This window comes from Lagenorhynchus albirostris, chromosome 13 (assembly GCF_949774975.1).
Source record: "Lagenorhynchus albirostris chromosome 13, mLagAlb1.1, whole genome shotgun sequence".
Taxonomy (NCBI): domain Eukaryota; kingdom Metazoa; phylum Chordata; class Mammalia; order Artiodactyla; family Delphinidae; genus Lagenorhynchus; species Lagenorhynchus albirostris.
Window position 1 is genome coordinate 31,297,464 of NC_083107.1, and position 16,446 is coordinate 31,313,909.

At 43.9% G+C, this 16,446-nt stretch overlaps 1 protein-coding gene and 1 non-coding gene across 2 annotated transcripts; both read right to left on the minus strand.

The window, feature by feature from the left end:
- Positions 1-2,459: 2,459 nt before the first annotated feature.
- On the minus strand, positions 2,460-2,589 carry LOC132531997 (small nucleolar RNA SNORA33). Its single transcript, XR_009544260.1, has one exon. It is a non-coding gene; the product is annotated as a small nucleolar RNA SNORA33 (small nucleolar RNA).
- Positions 2,590-5,118: 2,529 nt separating this feature from the next.
- PROKR1 (prokineticin receptor 1) lies at positions 5,119-16,446 on the minus strand. Its single transcript, XM_060168659.1, has 2 exons — positions 15,926-16,446; positions 5,119-7,609 (listed from the first exon to the last, which is right to left on the minus strand). Exons 1-2 carry the CDS (start codon positions 16,408-16,410, stop codon positions 6,913-6,915), a joined length of 1,182 nt encoding a protein of 393 aa, XP_060024642.1. The 5' UTR covers positions 16,411-16,446; the 3' UTR covers positions 5,119-6,912.

The window sequence follows — 16,446 nt, forward strand, 5'->3', positions numbered from 1 at the left end:
GTGAAGTTCAATAGCTCTCCCTGAGTTGAGGGAACAATCCAAAATCCAAGGGAAGGATGGGCACCTGTCTAGCAAGAGTGGATCCCAGGATAAGACTTTAAATAAAACAATAGAGGACCTCTCTTATGGCACAGTGGTTAAGAATCCACCTGCCAACGCAGGGGACATGGGTTCAATCTCTGGTCCAGGAAGATCCTACATGCCGTGGAGCAACTAAGCCCGTGCACCACAACCACTGAGCCTGCGCTCTAGAGCCTGCAAGCCACAACTACTGAGCCCAAGTGCCACAACTACTGAAGCCCATGTGCCTGGAGCCTGTGCTCCACAACAAGAGAAGCCACTGCAATGAGAAGCCCATGCACTGCAACGAAGAGTAGCCCCCACTCGCCACAACTAGAGAAAGCCCACACACAGCAATGAAGACCCAACACAGCCAAAAATAAATAAATAAATTTATTTTTAAAATAAATAAATTAATAAAATAAAATAATAGAAAAAAGAACCAGCCCACCAATCATGGCTACAAATAGTCCTTACTTTCCATCCTCAGCAAAGCAGAACATGGAGCACAAATGATCTAGTTGAAGCTCAGATGGAAGAAACTAACAGAGAGGGCATAGAATCAAGGGAAATTCACCCATATGGTATTCGGGCAGTAGGGCTGGTTCTGCCCAAGGTGAGTAAAATGAAAAGAAAAAACAGGACAACAGTGCACATTTATGCAAAAAACAAAGGACAAAAGAAAGGAAGAAAGAGGAAAAGAGAAGAAAAAGGAAGAGATCCTGCAAAAGAGAGATGAATAGTCTACTCTGGAAGAAATAAATATCACAGTAAACAAAAGGAAATAAAATACAACAAATGCTGGAAATCTTAAGTACATAAAGAGAATATGGAAACCCTGAACCAAGAAATACATTTGTCAAACATAATGAAATAAATAAAACAAAATATTTCAGAGCTAAAGATATTTTACACTTTCAACCAAGAGTAAAGCTCTACTCAGAAAAACTCACTCCCTTAATCACTTACAAGACACAAAAAAGAAAAAATAAAAGAAATGTATACTCAACTCAAGAAGATATGAAAGGGCCAACAATATTAAAATGAGGAGAGCAGAACCAAAATAATTAATATAAGAACAGAAAGTAACAAACAAGAAAAGAAGCAAAGCATTTGACTTGGTAAGTAAATTTGCCTTGTGATTTCCAGCAACCAAATGCCCAGTCTCCTTGAGACCAATCATTAAGGGACAAGAGTTGGAATTGTATCTTTTTTTTTTTTTTAATTTTTGACTGCATTGTATGTTCTTTGCTGTGTGCAGGCTTTCTCTAGTTGTGGTGAGTGGGGGTTACTCTTCGTTGCGGTGTGCAGACTTCTCATTGCAGTGGCTTCTCTTGTTGCAGAGCATGGGCTCCAGGTGCGCAGGCTTCAGTAGTCGTGGCGTGCGGGCTCAGTAGTTGTGGTGCACGGGCTTAGTTGCCCCGCGGCATGTGGGATCTTCCTGGACCAGGGCTCGAACCCGTGTCCCCTGCATTGGCAGGGGGATTCTTAACCACTGTGCCACCAGAGAAGCCCTGGAATTGTGTCTTATTCATTTTGTAACATCACAGTCTAAGACAATATATGATTATTAAATAATTGTGTGAAAGAGTCCTGAGTGTCCAGGTTATAAGGAGAGAGACAATCTCTGGCTTCTTGGATGAATTTTTGCCACATGGATGAGGGCTGGGGCCACTGAGAAGGCACAGGATAGAGAGTGTGTGAACCACAAGGCCTCCAGAGGTGTCTTTATAAGAAAAGTGCCCAACAAAGGCCTGTTGCTTTAATTCCATTCACATGTGTGCGACTCTTCCTTCCTGCCATCTCCATTTCTACCAGTGCCCACTCCAGGCTGTGCTTCTCTTCACCTCCCTCCAGGCAGGTGTTCTTAACCAGTTCAGGGGCCATAAACACGGATGGAAAAAAATGCATTGTTATTCTCACTAACCTGTAACTAAACTTTAGCATTTCCTGCTATTATGACATAGGTGACAAACCAGTCTAGTATTAGCAGTCCCTGAAACTGTCCCCAGGAGAAATGACAGATATTTTATACTACATTGTAGTTTGGGAAGAGATCTCAAAATGTCACTCACATTCATTACTACTTCAAAATTATGGTAGTTATTAGCCTTGATCTTAATCTTATAATTTAAGGCCTGAAATAAAGGTTTTACATAAAGAAATTTTTTTTTTTTTTTTTTTGAGGAACAAGAGCCTAGTTTTTTTATTTGATCATTTCTTGCATTTGAAGTACTCCTCGATGACATCCTTGGCCTGAGACTCTTTGCCATAGTCCTAAAAAAAAATATGTGATTTTACTAAAATTTAGAAACTCAACTAAATTGTTAGCACTAGTTATAATGAAGCTTTAAAAAAAATCAGCACGTCTCGTGAAAACGCTTCCCACCATTAAAATGTCTTGTAGCCATTTTCAGGGACCTTAAAGACTTCAATGTCTTTAAGGCTCGTAACACGGCTTTCCTATTGCCAGCATTTTCTAAATTTCTGCAGAAACACATTCAGATAAGCAGATTCATTGGCTGGCTTTACATAAAGAAATTTAATATAAATATTCATACAATCGTACTATAAACTTTTAAAATATTTTGATAAGCGTGTGTCCCTGTAATTGATTTCTTTGGCATCCCTATGTATTTTATTTAATACATTTGAAAACATTGTTTTTCATGAACATGAATTTCACTAGATGCCCATGACACTCAAAGGTTAAGGACTCTGCATCAGGGTCAACTGCTGAGGGTGAATAAAACTTCTCAGAGAAGGAAAAATAAAAGTGGGACTTGCGCCATTCTCAGGTTTTGAGAAAAATCTAATTAACTCAAGAGACGATTTATCACTTAATGACTGGACTGAAGGAGGCAGGCATTTATTTGATTTACTAGCAAGCACGTGGAAGACCTAGGAAAATCATTGAAAGGCTGCAGCGCAGAATGATCCCAAGCTTGAGCCCTAGAGTGGAACTTCTTCAGTTCAAATCTCAGCACACTGTTCATTCCTTGCATGACTTTGAGCAGCACTCTGAGCTGAGACTCGGTTTCCTCATCTGTAAAATGAGTCGTACGAGCCCCCACCCCTCCCCCTGCCTTGGAGGGCTTTTGTAAGGACTGTGCAAGACAATCTCTGTAACCTGATCAGCTCAGCCCACTACATATTGTGGAGGCCCCTCGCTGTTGGTATTAAAGTCAGCCAAATGTGTTTTCAACAACTTCCTCCTCCGCATCTTTTTTTAAATATTTTCCCCTAATGATGAGATGCGTTCCTCACCCCATCATACAGACCAGCTTCCCAAGACTACTTTCTGTCTCTCCTTCTCTCCTCCCCCTCCTTCCATCAGAACTCACTCTCAGATAAGGCTGCAATATTACTTACATCTCTGAGTGTTATTCAGTGTTTGGTTACCTCTTCCAGGGATGACAATCGTATCATTGGGTGAGAAGCCTTTTCCCCCCGGCAAAAATCCATTTTGGTTTCCCGAAGCAGGTAAAGGTAATATTTCTCTTCCCATGTGGAGCGCTTGCCCTCTGCTTCTCTAACCCCACTTGTCCTGTTCAAGTCCGACCTTGTTCGCAAAGCTCCTCACCTCTCACCTTCACTTCTGATGTCACTGAACTCTGAACACATACGCCTGCCCTCCATCTGGACACCCAGCCAAGTCTATTTTCTTTATCTCTCTCCTCTGCTTTTCTAGGGCAGGGCAGCTGTCCTCAGGGACAGGGGCCTGCTATCTTTTCTTTTATATTCCTAGGGACCCCCAACTAAGCATTTAAAGAAAGAGCAGCTGTAAACATTTTTTAGGAGTTCTTCCCTAAAACCTCCAGATCTCCATGTCTGTGCTACGAGTTCCCAGTGGTAGGATGAGTGAAACTTATCTTGCAAAGGAACCAGGACTGTTTCCGAAACTCTTTAAGGGTCTCCAGAGAAGGGTCAGACTGGAGATGAACAGTCATCTCAAGGATTCTTGGAAAGGGTCCTTCTCTTTCCAAGATTAATGCTCCTGCACCCACGTATGCTGTGGTAGAAAAACTCTGGACTGAGCCTTGGGGTATAACCCTGGCTCTTACAGTGACCAGATATGTGACCTTGAACTTCTCTTCCCCTCTCTGGGCTTCAGTTTCATTACCTGTAATATGAATGATTGGAATTTGATATTCTCACACTCTAGGAAGGAGAGCTGGACTCATTCTCTCGTGGACACATTCCAACATTTATCACAGTTTTCAAGAAACAGGACGCGTGTTCATAATTTTCTGTCAGTCTCACAAATCCTTCAGCATTCTTTTCCACAATGAGCGTGGAACTTGTTTCACACTTGAGGGCTTGCTGTGGTGATTGCCATTCCCATAATGTCTTTGATTTAAGAAATTATTTTTTAAACGTATACTCACTCATTAGGCAAAACCTCCCAAAGCTTTGTTCAAAACCTGCCCTTCTCTTTTACTTTAGTTCAGGAGATGGTTTGATTTTATAAAATAATGTTTTTATTCTTCTGTACTGGACAATGTGCATATCCCTTTGCATGCATTAGAGAACAGAAAAGAAATACATAAGCACAAGTGCCACCTTGTTGGGTTTTCCACCACTTTGGGGGGAAGCCATTGGCTGGCCAGTCCACCGCTCAAGTCAATGAATCAGCCACTAATCTGAAAGAGGCGTGGTACCCTAGGTTCATCTCCTGGCTCACTTTCCACGTGCAGACATTGAGCTTGCTCAAAGGTTTAGCTTTAGTTAATGTAACAGGCATAAAGCGGTCCTCAGATTTCCAGTCTTGGCACTCAAATGCTACGGTTTTACCAAAGCAGACTTATAGGAAGAAAATATAAATCACTTAAATCTCTTTAGGATGGAGAGAAGTTTGTAGGCAAGAAGAACGTGAAATATTATTCTCAGAATTCGTATGATCATGGAATCAGCATCTATTCAGTGCTCACTCAGAAAACCATCACACTGTAACTTGGAAAAGGATGGGGGAGAGCAGATATTACAGGAACACTATGGTCAATGATTATATAGAGAGATTGTTTTATTTCACTTGATAACAACACTTTCATTCACTGTACAATCACGAACAGACACAATATCTAGAAATATTATAGACAGGCAAACAAGTGAAAATTTGATATTTTAGGCTGAAAATCAGAAAGAGGTTTGGTTGTCACATGTAAAAAATTCCTATTTAATACAGTCAACTCACGTTTAGTATTCCTAATGGAAAAGATGAACATGACCACAAATTATATCATTTTATTATTGTTCAGTCCAAAAACTAACTTTCCTAATTTTAGAATGCAATCTGCGATTTTATTAAAAAAAAAAATAAGAAGAATTACCTTCCAAAGCACGTTGGCTTTAGGCTAATATTTTAATTAGTTTTTATCCTCTGAGAGTATTCCGGTTAAACCATAGGGTAAGTCTGCTGGATGATGAATAAGAAGAAATAAATAGGTTTTTGAAATGTGTCTTCCAGGGAAATAGAGTAACTATTAGAAAAATAAACTTTGTTGTCAATAAAGAGTTGACTATGTTTGGAGGGGGAAACACCATACACATGTCACTTAAATAGCATTATAGATGTACTGCTCTAGAATTATTTAAGAAGTAAAGGACGAATCTGCTCTATAGCTATACACACTCATGAAAATAAAACCAGACTATGAAACAAGTATCACATAGCCCAGATTCACACTGGTTAGGAACAGGCATGGTTGACACTTCCATGATCACAAAGATGCTCTGATTCTGAAGTTTCTAAAACCCTGAGCTCATCTTCTGCCTGGAGACCAAGCTACCATCTCCTTCTATAATTCTGCCACCAAATTTCACTACCTTGTTGTACCATCATGCTATTAGGCACATAATGCATACATAGCACTGCTGAGAGGAGCAAGGGAATATTCACACAAAGAATGATGAAAGGGGGAGATGGTGAGGTTTCTAGATACGTAAGCTAAGGTGACAAGTCTTCCTTCTCCTGGGCTCTACACACAGCTGTTAGTCCATTCTTTTGATTGCTTGCATGGTTGAAAGAGTTTTCCCATATATTATCTCATTGGCTCTTCACAACCACCCCATTGGTAGCCATCACAGGTATCATCTTTGTCCCCACCAAGAGGCTTTACCCAGGCCCACACAGGTGATGGAGCCAAGGCTGGATCAGATATTCTGATCCCAAATTTCCAAATTCAAAATTCAAAACACCAAACAAAGGAGGTGGATTAGAAAGAGGGACGAGCCCTCAGTAAGCCTGTAGAGTCACTGAATCTCATTGTTGGGTCCCCCCCACCAACCATTTGTATGTTCTTTTCTTTCCTGGGTGCCCAGGGTGAGAATCAGGACCAAGGATGAGAAGAGAAAGTTGCAGAAAGAGCCAGAAGCCTGCTTTGTGTTCTTGCCCCAGCCCTGCAAATGTTAGGAGTGAACTCAAGCCTAGGAACAATCCCAGAGATGGGCTACATCAGTGTCTGATGAGTAACTTAGATGGTCCAGAGAGACCCTCACCCTACAGACACATGTACCACAGTCTTAGATGCCTACTTAGGCTCCCTTCTGGAAACCCCATTATTCCAGGCTATCTCCCAACATTTTTCTTGGTTTTATCGTTACTTCTTTTTGCCTATTAAATATCATCAACATATATAGGTTTCACCAGTGCCTACTCTTTGCACAAACTAGATGTTCAATGAATGTCAGCCACTGGTGATGGTGTCTAATCACACCCGTTTTAGAGATTCTGAGCTCCCTGAACACAGCGTTGACATATTTGTCCATTTGCTTTGCCCTATGCAACACACCAAGTGTTCTTGGTTGATAGCGTGTACCTAAGCTCAGGGTCCCAAAGGTCCTGTCCTGGGGTTATTTCAGTATGATGCAGTCCACCTCTTCAGTGGCAGGCACGCCCGTGGTTTTGAGGTCAAGGTCCCCACTGGACTTACTCCCGCTGTAAGAAGCCTTCCAGTGGAGCAGCATGATCTTCTTGAAGTACTTGATGGTGTTGTTCTTGACGGTCACAAAGCACACGGTGTTGACCATGCTGTTGCTCATGGCGATGCACTCAACCACATAGAAGGCCGTGAGGTAGTGCTTCTCCTTCACAAACACGGTGGGGAAGAAGTCACGCACAATGGTAAAGCCGTAGAAGGGCGCCCAGCACAGCACGTAGGCGGTGAGGATGCACATGAGCACCAGGACCGTCTTCCGGCGGCAGCGCAGCCGCTTCCGGATCTGCTCAGTCTGGAAACCAGGGACAGCCTTGAACCAGAGTTCCCGGGAGATCCTGGCATAGCACAGGGTCATGGTGACCACCGGGCCCACGAATTCAATGCTGAAGATGAAGAGGAAGTATGACTTGTAGTAGATCTGCTGGTCCACTGGCCAGATCTGGCCGCAGAAGATCTTCTCCTGGCTCTTGACAACGAGGAGGACCGTTTCAGTGGTGAAGTAGGCTGACGGTATGGCAATGAGGATGGACACCATCCACACCAAGGCAATCAAGCCAGTGGCTGTTTGATACTTCATGCGGGGTCTCAGCGGGTGGACAATGGCCAGATATCTAGGACAAGGACACAAATGGGATCAACCACTGTGGTAAGGAAGTGCTGGAGGATGATGTTATTTTTGCAACATTGAGTCACAAATGGTAGGTGTGGAGGGAAAGAGCAGTGTTAATGTGGGCTTCCAGGAAAGGCAGACTTGAATGCCAGCTCCAGCTACACCTCTTACTAGCTGTGCAACCTCAGGCAAGTTTTTATTTATTTTTTAATTGAAGTATAGTTGATTTACAATGTTGTGTTAATTTCTGCTGCACAGCAAAGTGATTCAGTTTTATATATATATATATATATGTATATATGTATATATATATTCTTTTTCATATTCTTTACATTATGGTTTATTCCAGGATATTGAATATAGCTCCCTATGGTATACAGTAGGACCTTGTCGTTTATCCATTCTATATGTAAAAGCTTCCATCTGCTAACCCCAAACTCCCAATCCATCCTTTCCACACCCCGCCACCCACCCCTTGGCAGACACAAGTCTGTTGTCTATATCAGTGAGTCTCTTCTGTTTCTGTTTCATAGATAAGCTCATTTGTGTCATATTTTAGATTCTACATATAAGTGATATCATATGGTATTTGTCTTTCTCTTACATAGTCACTTTCTATGATAATCTCTAGGTCCATCCATGTTGCTGCAAATGGCATTATTTCATTTTTTATGGCTGAGTAATATTCCATTGTATATACAGACCACATCTTCTTTATCCATTCATCTGTCAATGGACATTTAGGTTGTTTCCATGTCTTGGCTATTGTGAATAGTGCTACTGTGAACACAGGGGTGCATGTATCTTTTCGAATTAGAGTTTTGTCTGGATATATGCCCAGGACAGGCAAGTTATGTTTAATCTCTCTGAATCTCAATTTCCTTATCTGCAAAAGTTTTTGTGTTTGTTTGTTTTTAAAGATTAAATGTGCCAATATAGACACAATTTCTGGCACAGTTTAAAACACGGTATATACTCAATAAATGGTAACTATTATTATTAAATGTAGTAATAACATCTCCTATCGGTTTCTAGCCTGGCACTGTTCCCAGGTCCTTCCTGTTTTCAGGGCCATTCATCCTAATTACCCCACAGCTTAGAGCTAAAAGGACCTGATAATTCCAGAGTTGTTGGGAGGATTTGCCCTCTCTGATAGAAATGCTTTGCCTTCATTCCACATTTTTAAAAACATTGCTCTGCATGCAAAGTTGGAGGAAAAGCATGTGACCATTTATCTTATTTTTCAGGTTGAAAAATGGAGCTTAGTGAGAGATGAGTGACTTTCTCAAGGTCAAATACCACAGGACTCTCGATAGAAAACATTTAACCCTATCTCACATGGTTGATGTGAAAATCAATTGAGAATATACACGAACTTGTTTTTTGAACCACAAAGCAACAGACAGTAAAAGATATTGCATTTGTTCTTTCCCTTAAAACCACACTGCTATTACCACAGTTGTCCAGAAAACAAGAGAGAGCATTTTCCGGGGGATGTGAGTCATTCGTGCAGTATGAAAGCCTCCTTCCCAGAGAGAGTGCACATACTTAGACAGAGAGCTCTGGTTTCCTGGAAGACGTTCTGTGTGTGGCAGGGGGTGGAAGCAGGAGAAGGAGAAAGATGGCAAGTGAAGTGGGAGGGAATGACTAATCAACGCTGGAAATAAACACATCCTCACGTGTCCACAGCTCATCCCTGGGAAAGCCAAGGGCAACCGTGACGGAGGCCTGAAGGAAAGCCAAACAATTCTGTTCCCTTCGCAGCCGATCCCTTTGAGGTCATCTTACTTGGGATTTTGACTGGAAGAGGAGGGTCATTCTTTTTTTTTTTTTTTTTTGTCATATTCCTGCTGTTTCTGTCCTTCCCACAACAGAGACAGCCAACCCCACTGAGTGTCATATGGAGAGTTCAGTGGCACAAGACTTCTGCTGTCTTGTAGCTACCAGCTGTTAGATGAAGTTGGATGGGTTGGGTCCACCCTCTGGTCGCCCATCTGGCTGCCTTTCATGCTCCACCACCAGCAACAATCCCTGGCACTCGCCAGTCTCCCAGGGTGGATGCTGAGGGTGAAATGGGAATGTCTGCAGGGTGTTGGCAATGCTTTTGTCCGTGCACATGAAGACCACACCACTCTTGCTGTATGGAGGGCACCAAACCTTCTCTGAACCATAACGAAAACTAAGAGTTTAGAGCTTTTGTTCTCACCAGCTCTCTCCCTCTCTATCTACCCCACCGTGTTCTGTTGATTACTCTCTCAAAGAATATTTCTGTATTCATAACTGCTTGCTATATGAACGTTCACTCTATGATTCTATTCCTTCTTTTCCCACGAGTAATTTCCCAAGTCTTTATGATATTTTCAAACTCAGAGTGTTTTTCCAATGAACACGTAGGGGAGAATGCTGATCTAGAAGACCAAGAATCTACTCCCAGCTTTGCCACAAACTTGCTATGCGAATTTTTCATTTCTTAGCCCTGAGGACTCAATTTCCTCATCTGTGACATGGGACTATCAAGTGCCTTACCAGGCTCAAAGAGATACTGTGAAGCTCCACTGAGACACTGCACATAAACAATAGGTTATTAATGTACAAGAAAAAACTCTTAGTATCCTAAAATGTATTTTTAGAGCTATTCTGTACAGCAAGCAATTTTCTTTCACCTGTTACTGGCAAATCCTGCATTTGCAAGTTCTATGCTACTTTCTATTTTATTGGACCTATTTTATTGGATTTACTAATCTTCACATCAAAATTAATCTGTGATTGCCCATCAGATAGTTAGCTCATCCTGACATCACCCCACCTCCATCCCCAAAGTTAGCACCAGATGCTGTGCAAGAGGTCTTCCAAATACATTAACCAATAGGCAAATTGCAGAAAACGGTTTCAAGGATTGCCACCAGCCTTGGGTATGCTAGGCTCAGAACTCCATTATTAGTAATAGTTGCTTGACTTTGTAAAGCAACTTAGAATTTACAGAGCGTTTTCAAATCCACATTCTCATTAGATAACCCCAACTCATTTGACTAGGTAAGGGAGCAAACATGCCCACCTTACAGAAGAGCAAACTGAGGTCTGAAGAAGTTAAATAACGTGTCAAAAGCCACGCAGCTAGTAATCGACAGAACCATGACGCAGACCCATCCGGATCTTGCTCCAAATCCAGTGGGCTCGCCAATACGCCAATTGTTCCTTCCTTTTCAAACCAGAGCAAGCAATATCCCTTCCTCCTGCCCTTCTGGCATCCTGGCAGCCCCTCCGTTCTTTTCATCATAGTCAGTTTCAACCTATTGACGTTCCAAAAAGGAGTCAGGCGATTGGCAACTACTTTCCTTAGGAGTATGCACTTGGCATTGTAGCGTGTCTACCACTACAGTGGTTCAGGTCCAGATCCACTTTAAGAGTCAGCATTTCCCAGAGAACAAAGAATGAAGGCTGCTGGACAAAGAAATGTCCAGCCACTAACTGCGTGATGTCAGTGGGCTGGGGGTGATTAAGCAAAGAGCATTTGAGCCCCCTCTCTGCCCCAGGACTCAGCCCCAGTTCTAATCACGGAAGTGGCGGTCACAGTAGCTACTAGGCGGCTCATGGGATGGGTAGCAAATGTACAACCTGCTTTTTGGGCCAACCAGCCCCAACCAATAAGCTCACCAGGAAGCATGAGGGCTTCCTAAGGCTGAGTGCTGTCCTTCATGCCTTAGCTGCCTCATCCAGACAGTACAAGAGAGCTGCCAACAGGCAGGCAGACTGGCCAGCTTCCCCTGGATTCCTCATAAAAAAAAGGAGGGACCCCAGTGCCCCACGTGCCTGAGATCCAAAAGATATACCCCGAGGGCAGTGCAGTTGTCTCCACATCAAAGAAGAAACCCAGACCTGAGGGGACAGAGTCCTCTGAGGATCTTTTGCAGTTCCCTGCTACCCTCAGGTCTGACTCCCTGTGCCTAGATTTTGTGATGTTCTAGAACAGGACCCTATTCTTTCTGATCTCTACTCTTTTACATTCCTTGCCCTGTCCCCCGTCCCCGCCCCCGCTCCCCGGACCTCACTCTCACCTCAAGCACTCTCACCTCTCGGCTTTTGCAAACACAGTTCTACCTACCCTCTTGGCAATCCTTTCTTCTCCTTGCTGATTGCCATTTGTTGAAAGCCAGTGAAAAGTCTGTCTCCTGCATGAAGCCTCCTCTGATTATTCTGTTACGCCACAATCTCCCCCTTCTCTAAATTTCATTTCAAACTGACCCTTTACTTATCCCCTAACTTTCCTGTGTTAGTTCTCACCCCTCCCCCCGCACTCTGGATGGTAAGCTTCCCAAGAGCAGGGATCATGCCTTACTTCTTTTTTTTTTTTTTTTTTTTTGCAGTACGTGGGCCTCTCACTGCTGTGGCCTCTCCCGTTGCGGAGCACAGGCTCCGGACGCACAGGCTCAGCAGCCATGGCTCACGGGCCCAGCCGCTCCGCGGCATGTGGGATCTTCCCGGACCGGGGCACAAACCCGCGTCCCCTGCATCGGCAGGCGGACTCTCAACCACTGCGCCACCAGGGAAGCCCCATGCCTTACTTCTTTTATAACCTTTTGCTGTCTGTGAATTCTGGGCACCTAGGATCTTAGTAAGACTTCACCTTCGGCAAGTACCTAGCACTGGATGAACAGAAATGTCATAAGCCATGGTGACAGTTCTCAAAAAGATCGCAACCGTTTTTGGAAAACAGGACATCAATGTGTTTACCCAGCATGAGATGGGCAGGTAGTCTGGAGCTTGATAATAAAATGGTGGAAAAGCAGATGAAAAGATTCCAGCCATATTTTGTATACAGTGGCGTCGTTAGAGGTCTTTTGAGCAGGAGAGGGGGGTGTGTATGAGGCAGAAGATTAATTTGGCTGCAGTCTTCCTTTCTTCCCCTGGGCCATGGGACCCTTCTTGCTATTCCTAGAACACTCAGGTTTGCTCCAGTCTCGAAACCTTTGCACTTAGAATTCTCTTTGTCTGGAATGCTCTTTCCCAGTCTTTACAAGGCCAGTTTTTTTCCCCCATCATTCAGAGGTCTGTTCAAATATCTTCTCAGAGACACTTTTCCTGATTCCCACTTAGAGCGTCTCCCACCCTTGGTCACTCTCAGTGTTTGCTTGCGTGTTTGTTTGTTTTATTGAAGAAGAGTTAATTTACAATGCTGTATTAGTTTCAGGTGTACAGCAAAGTGATTCAGTTATACATATATGTATTTGCTTTTCGGATTCTTTTCCATTATAGGTTATGTTTATTTGTTTTTGCTCAGAGTATTTCTCATGCTCTGAAATTACCTTCTTTGGTTGCTTGCCTGACTGTTCTCTCTCCATCAAGCTCCATCAGCACAAGGAGCTTTTTTGCTTATTCACCATCGTATCACCAGTGCTTGAAATAGTATTTGTAACTTTGTAGTCGCTCTATAAAAATGCATTGTGTGTTGGGGCTTCCCTGGTGGCGCAGTGGTTGAGAGTCCGCCTGCCGATGCAGGGGATGCGGGTTCGTGCCCCGGTCCGGGAAAATCCCACATGACACGGAGTGGCTGGGCCCGTGAGCCATGGCCGCTGAGCCTGCGCGTCCGGAGCCTGTGCTCCGCAACGGGAGAGGCCACAGCAGTGAGAGGCCCGCGTCCCGCAAAAAAAAAAAAAAAAAAAAAAAGCATTATGTGAATGAATGAATGCTTAGGATGGATTGTGAGGGAGTAGGGTTGGCAGAGGGGCGGAGCTGAGAGACACTGGCCGCAAGAAGACCAAGAGGAGACTGTGATAATTCAGCTCTGGGTGAGCAGTGGGGAGGTTGGGCCGGGTGTGGGAGGGGATTGTCAGGGCCTGGGAATTAAGTGAATGCTGGAGAAAGGGAGAGAGCAGCCAGGACAGAGGGAACTTTTGAGCTTAGATGCCTGGGAGAACCATAGAATCAATAGTAGAAACAGAGAACGGGTGGGAGATAAATAGTTCTGTTCTACTATATCTTGAGAGCTGTGTTTCTTAGAAACTTTGTATCATTATTTCTTTAATCACATCACAAAAACAATCACTGTCACGAAAGCAAAGAGGTTAGCCAATCGGAAATAGTCATTAGTTTATCTGGTTTTGTTGTTGTTGTTCCTTTAAGGGTTAATTTAAAAGCATAACATCTGCCGTTTATTAAGTGCTTACTCTGTTTTAAGCATTGTTCTAAACAATTCCATGTATTATTTCATTTCATCCTCAAAGCAACCCAATACATTAGGTTTTCTAATTATTCCCATTTTATACATGAGAAAATTGAGGCAGAGAAGGGTCAACTAACACACACAAGGCCCTGCAGCTAATAAGTGGGGCAGTAGGAATTTAAGCCCAGGCAGACCAACTGCTCACACTTTTCCTACAGAAATTTCATTAAACAAAAATAAAGATTTTTTATAACTGTGGCCATATTTTTAATATCAAGACAAAAATTAGTTGCCTAAAACTAACGAAGTCAAACCCAGTGTCTGGGGTCAAGTTTCCAATCACAGCCCCACTCTAAACCATAGCCGATGCAAAGCACGTTCCCGATTAACATACCCACCGTAAGAGAAATGCCTGCAATATTTCAGACAAGCTGAGTTTCATATGAAAGGCGAATATGAGTTTGAAAGAGTTCAGTGGATGGAGGTGGATTGATTGACATAGATATTACCTCTTACATGTTCAGAATAGCCCAATGCCCTGATTTTGTCCTGGCTCCCATTCCCCTTGAAGCCATTTCTTCCTGCAGTGTTACCTCTTTCTACGAGTAGCCCCCATCCATGGTAAAACGGGTCTCACCCAGGGAGCAGGGGCCCACCTACCTACCCCACTTTCAGTGGCTGAGAGCACCTTCTGTGAAAAACTGTCTTGCCAGCGTGAAACTTCAGGAAATAACCCCATATGTTTTGTCCTGTTCATGTGCTAAGAGGGATGGTGGCACTTTCAGAAAAGTTCAGAGACAAGGTCCTTGGAGATCTTCCTCGACAGCTGTGAAGGGAACTTGGGGGGCAGATACTCTGCTTAACTGTCCCTCCTGTTCCTTCTACAGATTCACCCAGGGTCCGTTCCTGGGTGGACAGAACACCATGGGGGCTTCGTGACTCATGTGGAAGAGCTTGGCCAAGCCTTGCGCAGGGATGACACCTCTGGACACCTTCTATGGGTGACAAACCGAGGGCTATTTAATGTGCTAATTCCAATATCCTCCTAGGTTTTAAGGCCAGGCTCCTTTTCAACCCTCTGCCCTTGGGAGTGGTCTATGTCTAGGTACTCTACCCCTGGTCATCCCACTGATGGCTTCAGAAATCGGGCTCTATTTGCTGTGTTCCTCCCGGGAACACTGTCCTGGGGTGTCCTGATTGAGGGGGGAGGGAGCTGAATGCCACCAGAGCCCTGAGGCCATGGGACACGGAGACCATCTGTGCTTCAGGCTCTCTGGGTTAAGAGAGAGAGACGGGCTGTGCAGATCCAAGTACACAGAGGCCCGATTAGACCCTCAGGGTAAACGTCTCTGGGCTGCAACAAGGTGTTTTGTAACAAGAGTCCAACTTTGGGCATAGAAGCCTGCACAATTGTTCCAAGGGAACAAAAACTACTCTGGCCCATTAGCACAGGAGATTATACTAAATGAAAAGCCTAAAGATAACATAGGAAAGATTTACATGGGCTGCTCTTACTGATTTTATTTTTCATCACTAGAAACAGCTCTTCTGTACTGTTGTACACTAATGTATGAAAAGCAGCCGGCTGATTACTACAACAACCAAAACAGAGTAAGTAAGCATAGGTCTCCTTTTTGTTTTGTTTTGTTTGTTTTTTACAACAAATCCCTCAACGTTATTTAACATCAACCGGTGTTAACATTGTTAATCAACTATACCCAATATAAAATAAAATTTTAAAAAATCATCATAACAATAAAAAAATCAACCGGTGTTTGTAGGGGCATCACGTTTCGGTAGAGGATGTCTTGATGAGATAGAAACCTCCCTCAAGATTTCCAAGTTGACTCAAGAGGTAACTGCCTGAAACTTAAACTTGTCCCTCCACACCTCCTGGGAGCTGCCTACCTCTAGACCTCGGACAGATACAACATCTAGGAGCATGTCCATAACAGAGGGATCAAAAGCCTTCCTGCTGCCCAGCTCTAGGGGGCTCCACTACCTCCTGCCTGCTTACCACTGGAAAACTAGAACTCTTTTCCCTGTTCAATAAATGGGTCACCTTTGGGCCCCCATACATCCACAGCTCTGGGGAATACAGATACCTCTCATCAATCACAACTGCCCCTTCCTTCATTGTCCCCACCCCTCACTCACCTGTCGATGGCAATGGCCAGCAGGGCGTTGGTGGAGACGTAGAGAGAGACAGTGCGCAGGTAGTTGACAGAGGCGCACAGCACGTGGCCGTGCTCCCAGGAGAGCTGGCGTACCACGTAGTAGTCCATCTCGAAGGGGCAGCAGACGACGGCCACCAAGAAATCAGAGATGGCCAGGTTGGCGATGAGCAGATTGGTGAGGTTGCGCAGCTTCTTGTAGCGGGCCAGGGCCGCGATGAAGATGAAGTTGCCAATACCACAAACCAGCATGATGCCCACCAGCGCCATGCCAATGACAATTTTGGCAGCAAAGAAGGTCCGGGAATTGGTCACATCCTCATCTTCGTCCAAGGGCATATCATAGTCGCCATAGCTGAAGTTGAATGGGAAGAAAGCAGCTTGGGTTCCGTGGGGGTCAAGCAGAGAAAAATAGTTGGTTGAGGTGTTTGTGGCATTCTCATCCATGACCCCCATGTCGACCCCCATCTGGCCAGGTGAAGCCTTGAGCAACACTCCTGGGAA

What these genes read in the sequence shown, in the direction of transcription:
- PROKR1 (XM_060168659.1), bottom strand. Translation starts at nt 16,410, where the DNA reads ATGGGGGTCGACATGGGGGTCATGGATGAGAATGCCACAAACACCTCA. An exon ending in CTGGCCATTGCCATCGACAG is followed by an intron (nt 7,610 to 15,925) that starts GTGAGTGAGGGG and finishes TCCTTGTCCTAG; the next exon opens with ATATCTGGCCATTGTCCACC.